The sequence below is a fragment of the Chamaea fasciata genome, unplaced genomic scaffold, assembly GCF_029207755.1.
Source record: "Chamaea fasciata isolate MVZ Bird 193981 ecotype frontalis unplaced genomic scaffold, bChaFas1.0.hap1 SCAF_15, whole genome shotgun sequence".
In the NCBI taxonomy this organism is placed as follows: Eukaryota; Metazoa; Chordata; class Aves; order Passeriformes; family Sylviidae; genus Chamaea; species Chamaea fasciata.
Genome location: NW_027094100.1, coordinates 1,601,998 through 1,619,303, shown reverse-complemented (window position 1 = coordinate 1,619,303; position 17,306 = coordinate 1,601,998). Strand labels below are relative to the sequence as shown.

Sequence of the window (17,306 nt, the reverse complement as noted above, 5' to 3'; positions counted from 1 at the left end):
GTCACCTGGGCAGTGGCAGGGTGTAGCTGGTGGTGTTTGTACCCTCAGGGTGTGCAGCACAGGCTCCCCTGCATGACCCTGTGTGTTTTGTGGCTTGCAAGGAAAGTGGGAATTGGAGGAGTTTTGCTGCAGGAGGGGCTGCAGCACAGAGAGGTGAAATCTGTCCGTTTCCAGAGAGCAGAGGAGAGGAAAGAACGTCATCAGCACTGCAGGGCTGCTCCTGTTTGCTGAGCAGGACACCCCAATCCCCGTTGTCTGGAAGTAAAAACAGGCAGGGCCTGAACGATATCAGGGAGATTTCAGCTGAAAGTTTGGTGTCTGGCATAGATGGGGGCACAGAATGGGGGAATGGCTTCCTACAGGGTCCAAAGGAAGGGAGAATGGGCACATTCTTTCTCATCCAGGAGAAATTCTGGTGAGTGAGTTGAAAGAATTTGAGTAGAATCTTACCTGACTGAACTTACTGATGGAGCTTGGCCTGTATCAGGATGGAATGATTTAACTCAAATCACTTTCAATCGCTATGATAAACAACGTGCTCTCTGCTCCCCAGGCATGCTCGTCCCAACCCACTTCTGAAGGAGGAAGAGGCTTGTGTGTGACAGGCAGTATTCAATGAGCAGCAAAGAATGAAAAGGGGGAATGAAATCATGAAATACTGCAATACCTTCTCTTTTTCTTGTTTTTCTCCTCCTTCCATTAGCCGCAAGATGGAAAGAACTCTTTTTTTTATGGCATGCTAGATAGAGCAGAACACTTTGGGAAACAGTAACATCATCATTGAGGTCGTGAGGATATAATATCTGAGTTGCTTTTATGATCCTCCATGGTGGATTTAATTAGCTTTTGTTCTAATTAAAGTTGCTTACTGCGTTCTTCTTATTAGTTACTACTGCTTGTATGTGCACTTTATCCCACTCACGACACTTAGATATTGGCTATTAACTTATTAAAAGCAGTAATTCCTAAGTACATGGCATTTGTGGGAAAATTCTCTGCTGGTTTAGGTACTACCATATAGTCTGTTTATCTTTCAGCTGTTCATAATTTTAATTTAGAGAGAGAGATATAATTTCTACCAGGAAATCCATGTACTTTATTGTCAACATGAAGTGCGTGGGGAGTCAGATTCGCTGAGTAAAAGGAACAGTTAGGAGGGTTAGCAGCAAGAGGGAAAGTGTTCACATCCCTTCCCTTGTCCTCTGGGCTGTGCAATGGTAATTCCTCACAGGGAGGCTGAAAGTATTTGATCTGATCATGATTAGTGCCTAGGATCAGTTTTGTTGGTGTCCAAAGTGGCTTAGTGGGCACTTGGTTTGTTTGCATGTCCATTTGGGTTGGGTTTGGAACCTTTTTATGCCCACGCTGTTTTGAGGTATTTAAAAAAGGGAAACAGGGTTTCACCAGCACATTTCAAGGTCAGATCCTACTCGCTGAAAAAACTCCTGCAAGATAACACTGTGGGGTATTTTCCAGCTCCAGGAGTTCAGCTTTTTCTGAAATATGTTTTCATTACCTGTGTATCTGAGTGTTTTCAGACATCTGTCAGAGTCAAGTCTTCCCCAGTGCTTTTCAAGTCTAACTTGAAAGGTTTAGCACTGCAGGTATGTGGTAAAAGAGCTGGAATTGTTGTCAATTTTCTTTCATTATACATACTAAAAATAGCTGCTTACTTGCTGATGGACTGCTTTGTAACACCCTCCAGACGCGGTTCTCGTGGAGCTCACACTTGGAGCACTGTTATTAACGCAGCCAAAGCTCAGTGTGCCTTCAAATCAGTGTCACCTGCAGCCCCAGGCACCTCAGCACCTCTCAGCCTGCCAGAGCTGGGGATTCTCTCACTTCTCCTGGCCCTGGGAGGGAGGCAGAGGAAATTCCTCTTTGGGACTGCTGGGACTTCTCGTCAAGAGAGGACAGTAGGCCTGGGGTTTGTTGGGATTTTTTTCTCTCTTTCTTTTCACAGATCACCAGAGAATGGCTCTGTGGCACCTGGAAAGCTTGTTTTCCACATATGCATGCATGGTCCTGAACACAGCCTTGGAATAAGTGTTCAAGGCCAGGTTGGACAGGGCTTAGAGCAACGTGCTCCAAGGGAGGTGTCCCTGCCCATGGCAGGGGGTGGAATGAAATGAGTTTTAGGGTCCCTTCCAACCCAAACCTTTCTGTGATTCATTGAACTCAAGCTGAAAGCAAGAAAAACCTCAAATTAATTAAAAGATTTGAGCTGCTTCTCAGTATTCCATTCATCTGTTGATGGAAATAAAACTTACCATATTTCACAAACAAAAACCCCATCCCAACCCCCAGATGAATAGTTTTGGTTAGTTTTACCCTGCAAGCTGATTCATTTATGTAACTAAGGTTGGATGACGGTGTTATGGTTTATTTTGTGCAAATAAGGCAGAATTTAGGAGGCTGATCTGCTGCATACAAGTGACTCTTTTCTTTGATCTCGTTTTCCTCTGCAACTTTTGACTGATTTAAACATCTTCTTATAGAAATGCCGTTGTTTTTATGAGGGCTTGAATTTTCAGGGGAGCAGAATATATTTATGCACGGGCTTATGGCACATTGCAGAACTTTGTAATTTTAATGTATGAGAAAACGTTTTAATCAACAAGTGCAAATGCCTAACAAAAACATTCTTTCATGCACAGCTGCAGAAAAGGGTCAATAAGGTATTATAACAAATGCAAACAAACGTTGCTGTTTAGTCATTGATTTAGTGGTGCGCAGTGATAGGATGTGTCCTTGGACAGTTTGGCTTTGTTATGAGACTAAAAATGTCCTTATTGAAATGCAGTTCCCCTGTTAATATACAGTTCCTTCCAGAGGGAAATTTATTTCTTTATTGTTTCCCATGCTGGGCTGTTTGGTACATAATGTGTTATCAAATTTGTGTCTCCTGTCCGTTAAATCCAGATTCTTCTGTTTCCTCATTGTCTTTCTCAGTCTCTACAAAAGTCAGTGTTTGTAATCAGGGAGATGCCGTTAAAGAGTCCTGGGGCAGTGGGGTGAGGCGGGTGAGGGCAGAGGCAGTGCTGTCCCTGTGGGCTGTGCTTTGCTCCCGGGGAGAATTTCCCTTCCAGCTGTGGCTGCTGCTCTGCTGGCAGCTCCCAGCCTGGCACCAAGAGCCGCTTCCATCTGCAGGTGCCAGTGTCACCCCGCCTTGCCATCACCTGCATCCTCCTAGCACAAGGATGCTCATCCTGCGCTAACCCTGCCTGCTGCTGGTTGTTATCTGTGCCGTGGCATTGTCTGCTTCCCAGGAATCCAAACACTCCCTTGTGTGGTGGCTGCAGCAGATAATCTGGCCAGCAAGGGAGGCAGCTGCCCACCGTGGGCATGGGACAGAGTGGATGCCTGCTAGGTTTTAACTGCAGTCATTTATTTAATCTTTTATCTGAAATGCAGAGAGGAAACGTGCAGGGAGATGTCCCGTTCCCACTCCCACTGCAGAGTGCCTCATCTTTCCTGCTATCAGCTGCTGGGGTGCTCACACTCCCAGACTAAGAGAAAAGTCCTCAGCGGAGAGAACAACTCAACACACACACACACACAAAAAAATCTTGGTAATTTGATGTTCTGAGGAAGTCAGTGAGATAATCTGTTACTTTCCTAGACACAACTTTGACCTGCAGATAGAAACCCCTAAGGTTCTTTGCTATGTGGCCTGTTATAAAACGTTTTCAAGTATTTTCATAAAACATCTGGGGATTAAGACAACGAGGAGTGTTTTCCCCTCTGTAGAAAAAGTGTGAACGACTAAAAGACATTGAAGAGGCTCCCCACACAAACTGTTCAATGTTTCTACAGAAAAGACTAAAAATTCAATGCTCATCGTTTTCATTAGTTGTAAGTGCAATTGAGCAATCCTTCTGTGTTCCCCATTGAGTAACTTTGACCCAACTTCATCTAATTAGAGATTCTGAGGAAGTAAAGTATATGCAATTTCCTTGTATTTAGCATTATTTTGAACAGTTAATTTTCATATTTTTTTACCAGAAGCATCACAAAATAAGCCTGTTGGTGTATTATGTATTTGCTGCATAATCATCCCTTTTAAAATTCATGGTCTGCTGGTTCTATGCAATGAAAATCAGTGGAAGAATGGAGAAGTAATTTCACAATATCAATTCAAACTTCCTTCAAAAGTGAAGGCTGTGGGAGTTTATCAGTGTGTGACATCCTGACACAACCCTGTTAAGACATTACATTCATCTTTAAGAACAGGGTTTCAGCTTTCTGTCTGATTCCCATTCTTGATCAGCACTAAAGGCAGCAAGTGATTGTTAATTTTTTCATTAATTCAGAATATTTCTACTCTGCAAAAAAGCGTCTGGAACGCTCAGAAAAAGCAAAGGAGACAGAAGTGAGAAGAAAGTCACAATATAAGCAAAATTACTGAAAGTCATGAAGTACTGAAACCTCTCGAGCTGGTTTCCTTAGAGCCCATTCTGGCAGCTCTTTGTTCACTTCCTTTTCAAGATATGAAATTCCTTAAAGCATTCAAAACATCCCATTTCCAGGAGTTTGGCATAAAATGTCCACCTAATAGGCAGACTTGAAAATGTATTCTGGTTCCTAAATGAGAGCCACGCAGTGCTTAAAGCATGTTTGGGGTAGATGCTGAAAGAAAAGCCACACACAAAAGACCCTGTTGGCCAAGTCAAGGGTCTCACAAGAAAACTTGGCTTATCCAGCGCAAAGCCACTGCACGTTCCTGATTTTCTGTGGGAGTTCATTGTGCTGCTGTCAGAATAACTCTGACACATTTTAGCATGCAGTGTTCTGGATGCTTGGCAGAGCTGTTTAATGCAAGTTTTCCAATAACGCTAGGAAGGGAAAACACGATGTGTAATTGAGAGCAGCCCCAGTGTTATAATTGAGACAGGAGCAGCTGGGGCACAGCCATTTTGGAGCAGTTGCTTTCTGACCATGTGATTTAGTTACACTCTCGGTGTACATTGGAAAAGAATTTAGGAATATGGCAGTAGCTTCATCATTAGAATTCAATATGAATGGTTCGAGAAACTATTCCTCAGTCTGTAGCGAAGCTGAGTTGACACAAGGGAGGAATATGATGAAATTATTCTCCTTTCTTTGTGCCACTGGCCAGATTTCCCCAGTTACCATGGAAGTGGATTTCTTCCCAAGTGTTGCCATTATTGTGCTCTTCATAACTAGGTTTCGTGTAGCCACAAGGTTTTTAAATATCGTTTCCATCTTGCATTACTTACCCTTCATTTCTAAATCCGTGATTGCCATGTTCTTAGGAGGTCGTTCCTGCCGTTGCTTTGTGAAGGTTTTTATTCTTTCACCTGGAGTAGCTGTGTGTTTTGGTCTCCCCTGTCACACTGATTGCTTCTTTGCTCTCTCTTCTCTGCATTTTGTACCTTCCAGCATTAGTTTATAGTTACTCTCTGTTCCAGTCCTTGACAACGACCAGCATTGGGGTTTGGGTCTGAGCCACTCCTGGAATCTTCTCGTTCTGGAATGTGCCGCCTTCTGCACGTTGTGCTCAGAGCAAGGAAGGGAGAAGTTGACGGAAGCCCACAGGAGAATCATTTGACTTCAGCTGCTGCTTTTCCCTTGTGTTTCCCTTACGCTACAGTACTCATCAGGTGTCTTCTGCACAACCTTTTATGAGGATGATACTAAGAAGTTGATATAAATTATGTTCGAGTATTATTTTGGCTCTGTTATTCCCTGCTCCAGGTCTCACAGGTTTGGCATAATGGCCAATTACCCAAACTATCCAAACTCAGCAAAGATCTTTAAAAGCAATAATCAGTACATCCTCCAGGGCTTGCAAGAACTTGCCTCATATTCCTCATCTGTTTGAGTAGAGGATTCACTGATGAAAGTGCAGATCGATCAGTTTTGGGGATTACAAAAAAACACTGACATTAGTGTAACTCCTTCCGGCTTGAATTTTGGACCAAATTCCCTGAGGGAGAAGCACTTGGGGTTTGTGGGAAGAAGTTCTGAATTGTAAAAACTATCTGTGCCTTCACTGGCTTTTAGATGTGACTTCAAAATCTCCATATATGCCATCATTTTAATGGTTTCTTTGAATAAGTTTTCACAACACAGGAAAACTCTTTTCAACTTTATTTTTCTGTGTCTGGTTATCCAGTAGAAGTTTGAACTTGATTCATTTTTTCCACCTGTCATTACATCAGTGCAGTCATGGGGTGAGGAGCTACAGCAAGCAGGAGTTGGATTGATGCTCATAAATACCTGAGAGAATTCATTCAGCCTTCACCTCAGTTTCTGGGTTACTCATCTCAGAGCTGAAGCAGTGAACTCACAGATTTTAGAGTCATGTGAACCTGAGAAGACGTTGAAGAGCATCTCACTGCAGCTGGGCACTGCTCTAAAAGAATTCAGCTGAAGAGTCTGAGGAAAGGTCTGATCATTATTTTGGAAATGTTTCTAATGTTGGATCTGATTCATGCACCTTTCCCAAAAGCATTTTGTGGACCCGGAAGTGTTCTTTGTTTGGAACCAGGTGCTGAAAAAGGCCGGGTTTTGCAAAGCCACCTAAGAGCAGTCAATGTGAATTTAAGATTTGGTTTGTCTGGGGGTTTTGGGGGGTGTTTATTTATTTTATTAAATCTTCTCTTTGTTTTATGTTGCAAGAAGCTGATGTAACAATTCTAACCAGCCTGCTAAAAATAACTTGGAGTTGCAGATCTGAAATTTAGGTTTATTACCTATTTACACTTCAAAAGCAAGGACAGCATGCAGACCTATTTTACTGTTAGACAACATCATCATCTTCTGAGAAATAGCCTTGAAATCCTGTTTTGATTAAGATGTTGCTTATGAATACAAATTTCTTTCCTTGCTCCATCTCAATGCCTCTGTTTTATTTTGAGGGAGAATCAGCTTGAAGTCAAATTTTCATCTTAGGGTGACATGAATTTTCAGGGTTTTCTGCCTTAAATTGTTTCTCTGTGTTACTTAAGGTACTGTTCTCCCCTGTTTAGAACAGCCAGCTAAGTGTGTGAAACTGAGCGCAGTTGCACAGGCTTCTATTCTTTGGGCTCTCTTCCCAGCCAAAACTTTTAACAAATGCCTCTGACAATACAATATAGTAAAGCAGAAGCAGCAGGAAATTCAGAGAGAGAGAGAGAAAACAGGAGCAGCTGAACCATGGCAATTTTGTTGCTGTCCTAAGCCAAAACCGTGAGTTTTAATACCCAGATTTAGCCCAGAGACTTTGGACTTTGAAGATCTTCCATAAATCTTCATGCCCAAGAGTTTTATATGAGCTGTACATTAGGAGCATCAATCCTCATAAACTCAGGAAATATCTCTGACGTTATTGTGGGTAGAGGAATTTCAGTAATGAAATTAAAAAAAAGTAACTGATGAGAAATTAATTCTGTAGTAAGTGACTGTAGAGAAGTTATTGTTTCATTAAAATTAATTGAAATTGTGACAATTTAATTTAAGTCTTTAAAGATTAGTGTTTGAAATTGTATTTTCTCCTTTTTTTTTTTAAATCAGAATCTCACACTCTTTTACAATTACCTGTTTATTTTCGTGCTTGTGGCTACTTAATTAATGCCCCATTTTGATGAAAGTGGACACTGAGGCAGGACAGTGAAATCATTGAGGCATTGGCAGGAGCCAGGAATAGCATTCAAACCCCTGCCTAAGTGACTCCCAATGACAGGAATAGATACACCCTTTAGGCAAAATACAAATGCATGAAAATATTTGGAACTTGACAGCCTGGAAATATTGCATGCTCCCTGAAAATGTGTCATTCCAGGCTGTCAGATAAAAATATTTGTGAGAGCGAAAGGGATATTTACAGAAGACAGCTTACATATAATTACATTGTATAGGAACCTGTAAATATTTTTAATACTTTCTGTGATTTCTACTGGGCATTAAATACCTCAGCGTTTCTTAGGTGCCCTTGAGGTTTTTCTGTATGGCTAAAAGTAAACCACAAGCTCTTCACAAAAATATTTATTATACCCAGTAATATCTCCACATTAGGAAATAGATTTCCACTAATAAATTTCATGTGTGTTTAAGCTATGATTATTCCTGCTCTATCTTGCATGATATTTCTGTTTAAAGAGTAAGTACTGAAAAGTGTGGGATTCTTTTATTGCAAGAGAAGTTATTGGCGCCAGATTTTACCAGAGTCTGCCCAGACTGGGTATTTAGGCGATGTGTTTCACCATGGTGTTGGAGCAGTGTGGAATTGCACAGAATCTGGGAATTAAAAAAGCCTCAGAAATGGAAGACACCCCCTCCTGCTCCAGCCAAAAAACTCTGGGTGAAGGGAAATGCTCTCCCTGAGCAGCTGGAGCTCAAGAACTTGCTTATGTGAGTTGGCAAGAAACAAACTTTGTAAATCCAAGGGTCTAGAGCAATGCAGAGCTACGGAAAACTGAACACTGGAAAGGCCTTGACCTGAAACTCCTGTTCAGAGGAATAATGATGATGATGACAAAGAATAACCTGTCTTGATTCTGCCGAGCAGTGTGGGGGTTTGTGCTGCCTGAAATAAATCACTCTCTAGAATCCCCGTCCTTTGCAGCAACTGAAGCCGTTTGTGTCAAGTATCAGGCAGCTTGGAGGAGATAAATGTCCCCATGTGAGCGGAGCGTTGGGCAAGGATGTGTTTATTTGCTTGTGGGCAGCGTGGGACAGCTTTCAGCAGGAATTCCACTCAGGAGCTGATCACATAAAGGAGGCAAGGCCTGGGAAATGGCAGTGGGGGCACAGGGCAGCCCTGGGAGCGTGCACAAGGTGTTCAGCAGAGCAGTGGGAGCCTGCAAGGGCAGCACTGAGCAAAACTGGATGTCTTGAACTGGAGGAGGTTTGATGCCACGTGGCTTGACACAAATCAGCCGGCAAGATGAGCTGAGCCAGTGCTGGAGATGAGATCAGAGGATGCCCTGGACCACAGGGAGGAAGCTGAGCTGTGTGTGTGGGATGATGCCGGGAGTGACACAGCACCATCAGAAATCTGTTACCTCCCCCTGCCACAGCTCCTGCACTGTCCCTCTGGTCACCTTAACAAAAAGGACTCGGCAAGATGTGACAACGTGCATAATTCCTGAATTTCCTTGATGCCATCAGCAGCACAGGGGGGTGTTCCACTGATGGGAAGAAATTCTTCTTTAGGTTTTTGCAAAGAGCATTTTCCTCCTGGAGAACCTCACCCACAAGAGGGGATCTCGCTCCAGCCAGCCACTGCTCTAATGGAGCAGGGAGCTCCTTTGGGTGATTGCTCAGTGGTTGAGTGGGATTCCCTGTTGTAACCTTGCCAAAAGCTGAACTTTTGTTTCCCTCCCTCATTAAGAAACTGAACTGAGCCCTTCTGATTTCTCTTTTTTTCTCTTTTTTTGTGATGAGACTAAAACTCCTTTCCCAACTGTTGTGCTTCTCCAGTGGCTCACAGAGGGCTGCCGGGGGACCAGTGTAACAACAGAGCTTGTTTGCTGCGTTCTCCCAGCCTCCAGTGACCAATGGCACTTACTTGTCCTCCCTTAGGTTCAGTCTTCGATGTGTCTGATCACTCCTGAGCCAGTATAAAATCCAGGCGTTCACAGCATCCTGTAGCCATGAGCTGCAGAGTTGAGCAAGACTAACACAGGACCTGGGTTTGCCTCTTTTGGCTGCACGTCCTGGTTGTGTTCAGGGCTCTCGGAAGCTTCCCTGGGAGCACTCAGTCTCTCATCTCCACAGTGCTTTCGATTTTACAGATCCTGTCACCTCCCTCCTCTGTCACTGTGTCCCTGGCTGAGGATCATTTCTGTGTCACAATTATTTGCATGCTTTCTTCTCTCTTTCTTTTTTCTGTTTGTTTATCCTTTTGAGATGGGACACCAGAACAGCACAGAGAATCCAGCACAAGGCCATAGCGTTCCATTGACTGCAACATATGGATATCCTGCGGTTTCTTAATCTTTTGCTGATAATCCTAATTATTGCACAATTGCTTTCTCTGATGTGCCAATCACTGAGACGGTGGGGACTTCTGGACCTGGATGTTTTACTAATAGTTTTCTTTTTTTTCCTGACTGGGAATATCCAGTTGTCAGCCAATCGTTATATTTGAACAATCGGGGTTGGTTTTCCCTTGTGTTCACCTTTCTGTTTGCCACCACAGTGTTTTCCATAGAAATATTTCCACTTCATAGCTTTAAAAAAATTACCTATGAAGCAGAGGCAAATGATCACTTTCAGTCAATTTCCAATTTTGAAAACAACTGAATTATTAAAATAAACTTTATAAATATTTAAAGATACAATTGATTTTTTGTTTTACGAATGATCCGTGCTGGGAAGTCAGACAAAGAAATTAGCTTTAGAAACATGACTTAATCATGCTGCATTAATCAAGAGCTTAAAGAGGTGCTGCACTTCAGGCTGGAGGGGTAATGTTCATGCTCTTACTCTTGGAAGAAGTAACTGTAGAGTATTTTGAATGTGTATTTTCACTGTTTGGAATGTTTTTATAATCCACCTGGGGCGGAAGGTGGGCAGAGGTGTTTTCCTGCCCTCCCCACCTGCAAGAAAGCTGAAAAGCTACACTTAGGATCTTTGAAGTGGCAGCTCCTCACTAAGGATGTGAGCGCAGGAGCTGTCACACCCCAAGAGGAGGTGATGCCACCCCTGTGGATGATCTGGGTTTGGCAGAAGGTGACACTGGATTTGGAAGAATTGCTCTGTTTTCTCAGGAATGCAGCAGAGTGTGCAGCAGGAGAAACAAAATTCTATTGTCTGACTTTTCCTGCAGAGGTGGAGAAACTTTTTGACAAGTGTGTAATTAATTTTTTTTATGGGTAACACTGTAAATCCAGTGCCACTGTACAGATTGTCACCTGCTGTGCTCATGTGTGATGCTCCCAGAGTGTTCAGTGCCAAACGAGCCCCCATCAGAATCACACACAGGGGGATTGCTTGCCAGGGGTTGCGTTCATTTATCTGTATCTTTTATCAATTTTTATAAACTGCCTTTTGGTTTTTAGGGTCTTCTTGAGAGCCATCAACAAATTTGCAGAGACAATGAACCAGAAATTTTTGGAGAACATGAATTTTGAAGTCCAAGTAAGTACGTGGGGTTTTTAGCTGAGGCAAGGCAGCGTGTGCAGGTGTGCCAGAGCCCCTGCTGGGGCTGTGCACCAGTGCCAGCATCAGAACCAGACTGATATTAACAGTACCAGAGGGGCTGTGCTTCTGAGCGGGTCAGGATTGGACCATCCATGAGACATCAGAACTCGCCTTTCATTATTTATGACAAGGGACCGACCCAACCAAGGTGTTTTCTTCTGTAACTGCTCAGGACCGGCAAGGAGAAAACTCTTTTTTTTTTTCCTTAGCCAGCCAAGTGAATTCAGAAAGTCAATCTCAGATGTAACACACAGAGCCTTTACAATGTCAGTGCTATGGATGTAGGACAGAAAGAGCTTAACTTTGCTGATTCCCGGAGTATTTAGCACTTAGAATTTATTTTTGACTTGTAGTATTCACTGACAGGTCTACCTCCATCTCTTTTTTTCTTAGTTCTTTCTGTAATATTTTAAGATTAATTGGAGGGGGGGGTTTTGTTTGTTTTTTCAGCACCATTCTGTGCAACTGAACTATTTCATTACGCATTTTACCACTTTTGGCTTCCTTCAGATAAAAATGAAAATATCTGTAGTTTTCACATTCCTTAAATTGGTACTAAAATGTAAATATACTTTTAGATTCGGGGTTTGTCACCAAGTGCTGCCTGATCACGGTGCAGGAAGTTATTCTGTTTCGCCCTTTACGTAAAGTTCAGGGCTTTATATTTTGTTGTTCATCTCACAGCTTTCGATCTGTTTTAAATGATTCCACTTGTGCTAAAAACTCTTGGGGAATTGGTCTCTTGGTCCTCAACACAAAACCCCTTGGTCCCAAAGATCTGCCGAGGAGCCACGTCGGTGGTTACACAGGAAGAGTTTGACAGACAGTAGTGAAAAGAAAATAAAAGATTCACACTCGTTTACAGTGGCCCCAAGTAGGAAATGTAGAGGTTTTTTTCCTGCTTTATTTCACTAAAAATGTTTTTACTTTCAAAAGGTGTGATTATGCAAATGTATATATGTATAATGTTAGTTAAGAGTTTTGGATCACAGTGAAAGGTGTTTCTTCCAATGAACTTAAAATATGTATATATTTTTAGTTAATATCCCTGTTGGAAATTCTCAGGCCCTTGACATATTTGTGATATATAATCTTTCTTAGGCTCTATCAGTTTATTAACAAGCAGTTTATAACCTCTTGTTTCTGTAGCACTCGATCACTTTTTACTGCACAATGTGTCAGAAATTTTTAAAAGCGGAATTTTTTAAAGGCCTGAAAGACATGACCACGTGCAGGAAACCAGAACCACACAGACTATAAAGACTGGATCAATCAATGTTTTATTAAGGTGTCCACTGCCTTTTTCAAAGGTGAAAGCAGCAGTTTGATCTGGAGCCTTTATTTCAGCTCTTCCCTGTGGCAATTCCGTACCTTCCAAAGTGTTCTCAAACAACCGGGGATGTTGTAGTTCGACACCGCGCCTTGTAGTTCAAGGGGATGCATTAATGCTCTTTTATTCATGACTTGTCAAATATCTGGAGGCTCTGGAGGTAAACAATGTTATAGTAAATAAGTCGTGCCCTGTAAAGAATTGTAATACCCTCACAGTCTTCATAAGAGACTTTAAAGTACAAATCAAGGTGTTACCTTACTTTTCTTTCATGAATAAAAGCCCTGCAGACCTTCTAAGAATTCCCTAAATCTATCTCTTTAAAAAGTTGCTGCTGGACTACTAAAGGTCTGAATAGTGCAAAGCACATCGTCTAATATCCTTAATTATAAATTTAAATTTGATTTCCCACAGTACGTTTTTTGTATTAATATATCTTGGCTGTAAGCAAACCTGAGCAGTGGCTAACTCAAAGTAAATGAGAAACTCCTGTACTTTATGAAATAGTTCACCTTACAGTACAGCTACTGTGTAGCTGCATTTCTCTTTTTATTTGCATTCCTATGAAAAATTGACACTACGACAAAGAAACTTGCTTTTTCTGTTTTGATTTGAGAGAAAATTTGGAAAAGTGTCGCTTTACTGTTTGTTAAGAGCTTCGGCTTGGTAATCGCAGGGTCTGCTCCTACCCGTCTCCAGCCCCAGGAGCAAAGGCAGCCCCACACATCCCAACCCTCAGGGGCGTTTGGGGCAGCTCCCTGAGCCCACTGCAGGAGGAGCTCGACGGGCTGAGGAGAAAAGAGACGCAAATCACTCAAAGTGTTATTTAAAATAAAAAAAAAATGCCACGCCTTTAGGTTCTGCGTAAACAAGTGCATGATTTTTGCTGTCTGCAGGACGGTGCTTTCAGATCAGATTATTAAGAGTTGAAGCAAAGTCTTAATTAAAAGAAAAATTTGAAAAGCTATTTAAAGCACAGGGAGATAGATCTGAGGGTTTTCACTCGGCCGAGTGGTTGCATGGCAGTAAATAGTAGACAACCAAAGCAAACAAAGGAAGTCAACTGTGAAGCAACTGAGCATCTAAGAAAGTGTGGTTTAAATCTAGAGAAACGCAATGAAGAAAATTTTTGCTACTTCAGTTGAGCTTGTTAAATGGAGGAAAAAATAGTTCCTGGCCTCTTTCTTGTTTGCAAAGCAAACTGCTTTTTTCATTCATGATGTGATTCAGGTAGAAGGGAAAGAGATGTTACATTTAGGGCCGGGGAAAGGATGTGCTGTGTCTGATCAGGAGTGGGTCCAGTCCTTGAGTTTAGAACTCGGCATTGCCTTAAAGCCAAAGGTTCAATGCTGAGGCTGTTGGCTAGAGAGAAAAACCCCCAAGGCCTGCCCAGCACAGCAGTGAAAGGCTGCTCAATTTCCTGCCTCAGCACTGCCATCACTCAGATTCCCCCTCCCACTCTGGTAGGGAGCCCTGCCCTGATCCCAGAGCCCTGACATCGAGGTTGTCATCGCACTGGGCGGGCAACAAGGGCCGCAAGGGCTTGGGAATCTTTGGTCTTGGAGGTAAAAATCTCAACCTAATATCAGGTTTTGTGCCTGCTGGGTCAGGGGGTGGTTTTCCTTGCTCTGGGTTTTTTTTTTCTGGGTTTGCACACAGAGTGCACAAGGGATGGATTGAGTACATCAGCAGCACTCAGAGGTTGTGTCCTGCAGAGATTCTCCAGTGTCAGCACTCAGCAAAACTTAGCACAATAAAACCAGCTCTGCCTGGAAGGCTTCTGTTATGGAATATTTACTGTTGTGCTGATAAAACAAAGCTGTTGGCTCCAGAGGAAATAATTTTACAGGGGAGAAGAGAGTGAAATTTCATTAAGTGATTGACCAAAAATAAACCATGAAGTAGGAGTGAAGGAGAGCTCCCAATATTCATGGTGCCTACAGTACAAACAGGGACAGAATCTTGCATAATGCATGACTCTGCATTCTTCAGAGCTGAACATGAACTGGAACATGAGGATTTAATGCACAGAAATCTGGAGTTTCAGCAGGAATTATTGGAAGAGGTAAAACCCCTCGATATTTAGCAGTTTCCGTTATATTCACGTCCCTGGATTTGAAAACAAGTAATTTTCTTGCATTTAATATTAGATACAAAGAGGTTATGCTAAATATTGAAACGGGTTATCTAGAAAGGCAGGGAATATTTTCCTCACTCCGGGATTCTGAAAAGTGAATTCAGCAGTTCACCTGTCTGAAGCCGTTGAGCAGCTCTTGCCTTGGCGTGTGGAGCTGGAGCAGCTGAGCTGGCAGGTCTCCTTTCAGGCACACGTTCAGGGCTTGCAAAGAAAACTCTGAAGGCTTGCAACTGTGGAAAGCATTCTAGCTTAAGACTCTGTACTCAGGATGACCCTATGGAGAGCGTGTAAGGAGATCTAGTGATGGCATACAAGAAGAAAAAGGCGAGCAGGGGTGAGGTCAGACTCTCCCCTGCAGACCAATCAATGTCTTCTGGCCCGTTTGACTTCCTTGTTGCGTTTCCTGTCAATAAAAAGTCTTATCAGTGCGACTGCAAAATCGCTTCTTTCTCTCTATTCCATCTTTTCGGGGTTTTTTGCTCTCAGTGTTATTTAAAATAATGTTCCCAAGGATTCCCTTAGTAGATGGCAGAGCTGTCTGAGGCAGCGCACACTGGTGCCCCCCAGTCAGGACCACGGGAAGGGTTGTGAGAGGATTTGTTGTGGGCTGCCTTTGATGTTTCCTTTTCTCTGGAGGTGGGGAGTGCTGCTGGTGTAGGGTTCATCATCGGCTTCTCCTGGTAAAGGCAAGGGAAAATCAGCCATTGGCATAACATCCAGTCTTAAAAGATGTTGCAGTGTTGTGATTTTTGCTGGTTTTCATCAAGTAACCGTTAAGAATTTGCCAATTTCAAATGTCCACACCATGTCCAGACCGCTGCCTTGCAGCTGGGCTTTTGCAGGGCAGCAGAACAGCCGCACCATCCAAAGGTGTAAATTCTGGATTTAGGGTACAGCAGTTGAGATGGGCTTTTCAGAAGAGACTTAGCAAACAAACAAAGATCTTAAAAATTATGGAATATATGTTTTTAAAAGTGTTCCCTGGTGCCTCTGGTTTAATTGTAACAAAAACTGTGTGATTTTCTGCACTTGTGCGATATATTCATGATATCCTCAACAGCTGTCTGAGAAGATGTCATCTGTGGTAAATAGGACAATCCCAGGACATTTTTGTTTCTGTCGGCAGCTGATGTCATTGCAAGGTGTCACCTCTGCCCAGGACTGATGGATTCTTTCGTGGGGCGAGATGTGACAAGCCCCACAAAGGTCCATCACCTCGGAGGGGCCAACCGTCACAGAGAAATGGCTGAAAATAATTTTACAAGACGGCTCTTCAAGCGTGTTTTGTAAAACAAAGGTTTTGACAAAAAAAACAAAATAACAAACAACACAGGAAAAAAAAAAAAAGGAAAAAGCCGAGCACAGGTGTCGGAGAAGCCTCTGACACCTTGCTAAGACACCTTAAAAAGCGCTTCAGCTCCTTTGCGCATCTTCATAAATACGTCACGTTTCAGGAGGGACAACCTGGCCTGCTGCCAAGAGAAGCAGCTACAGGTTCTGAGGAACATTTCCAAAGCCCAACCAGTGCCCCTGTGCTGGCGCCAGGCCACTTACTGGGGAAAGAACATCAAAGTTTTTGGGGCCTTTACCTTATTAGTACAGCAAGGGGTGAGTCTTAAACCTTTCCTTATGTGGAAGCACCCACTGAGGCAGGGGTTGCATTACTACACAGGACAGAGCATTTTTCGCTCTGTGTAGCTCTGGTTTTGTGCCTGAGGTGTTTTGGTTTCTCGAAATTCTTTTTCCAGAAAATTTTCCATAAACAGAAGGAGTGTTTTGTAACTGTATCTGTGTTATTTGTTCGTTTTCTTAGGAGGGACTTCTTCTTGATGTCGCTCTGGTCTGACCAATGTGATTGAAGGGGTTTGCCTTTGTTTCACCAATCAAATTGGTCTGTGTAGAATAGTATAAAAGGGAGACACATCCCAAAAGTAAAAAATTCATCTTCCGCCTTCTGAAGCTTGGAGCGTGTGTCGTCGTAGTGTAAAACAGCGTCAGCTCTGCTGTCGCTGTCACCTCCTGGCTCCATCACCTTTGGTTTGGAGCTCCTGGGTTTTGGTTTTCGGTCCTATGCTCTGCACAGGAGGAGTTTCCACACACCAGCCCTGTGACTGTCCCACCCTTGGTGCCCCTGGGTTCCTGGCCTGGCTTTTGTGCAGGATCCCTCTGGGAACGTCCCTGGTTGGAGCTGGGCTGACGCCCTCGGGGCAGGGCAGAGAACAAACCCAACCCATCCTGTTGTGCTCAGGCACAGCTGCCGGGGAGCCTCTGCTCTGGAAATGCAGCGTTATCGATTCCTGCTCCTCCCTCCCTTGCCTCCATTAGCACTACAGCTACAGGGCATTAGAAAGGATTATAATTCTCTATCTGTGCTGTTACAGCGATTATAATTCATAAATTAATCACCTATGCCACAGACTTTTATTATAAAAGGGACAGTCCACAATCTAATGTCAGTCTGATTTGAAAGAAAATGCTTAGTTTTTGTGTTTCCCCACCCTTCTTGCATGAGCTATGCTCCATTAATAACTCAGCAGTAATGAAATGTATTTCAACATCGCAAACAGAACTGTGCAGCTTATTTTTTATGTTAAAAGCTTCTTTTAGAAACCCCAAAAACAAAACCCTCAGTGCATTACAAAGTACACAGGGGAGAAATACACACTGCAAAAAATCTATGTATGACAG

General features: G+C 42.9%; 1 protein-coding gene across 2 annotated transcripts in view; it reads left to right on the top strand.

Moving 5' to 3' along the window:
• Positions 1-17,306, top strand: part of DOCK2 (dedicator of cytokinesis 2) — a 157,252-nt gene that overhangs the window by 100,167 nt on the left and 39,779 nt on the right. For both annotated transcript variants that reach the window (XR_010723196.1, XM_066197618.1), the window contains exon 30: positions 11,010-11,088. Coding sequence is in view for 1 of the 2 variants with exons in the window: in XM_066197618.1 (XP_066053715.1) it covers positions 11,010-11,088 (79 nt within the window). In the remaining variant the exon portion in view is untranslated. The remainder of the gene's footprint in view (positions 1-11,009; positions 11,089-17,306) is intronic.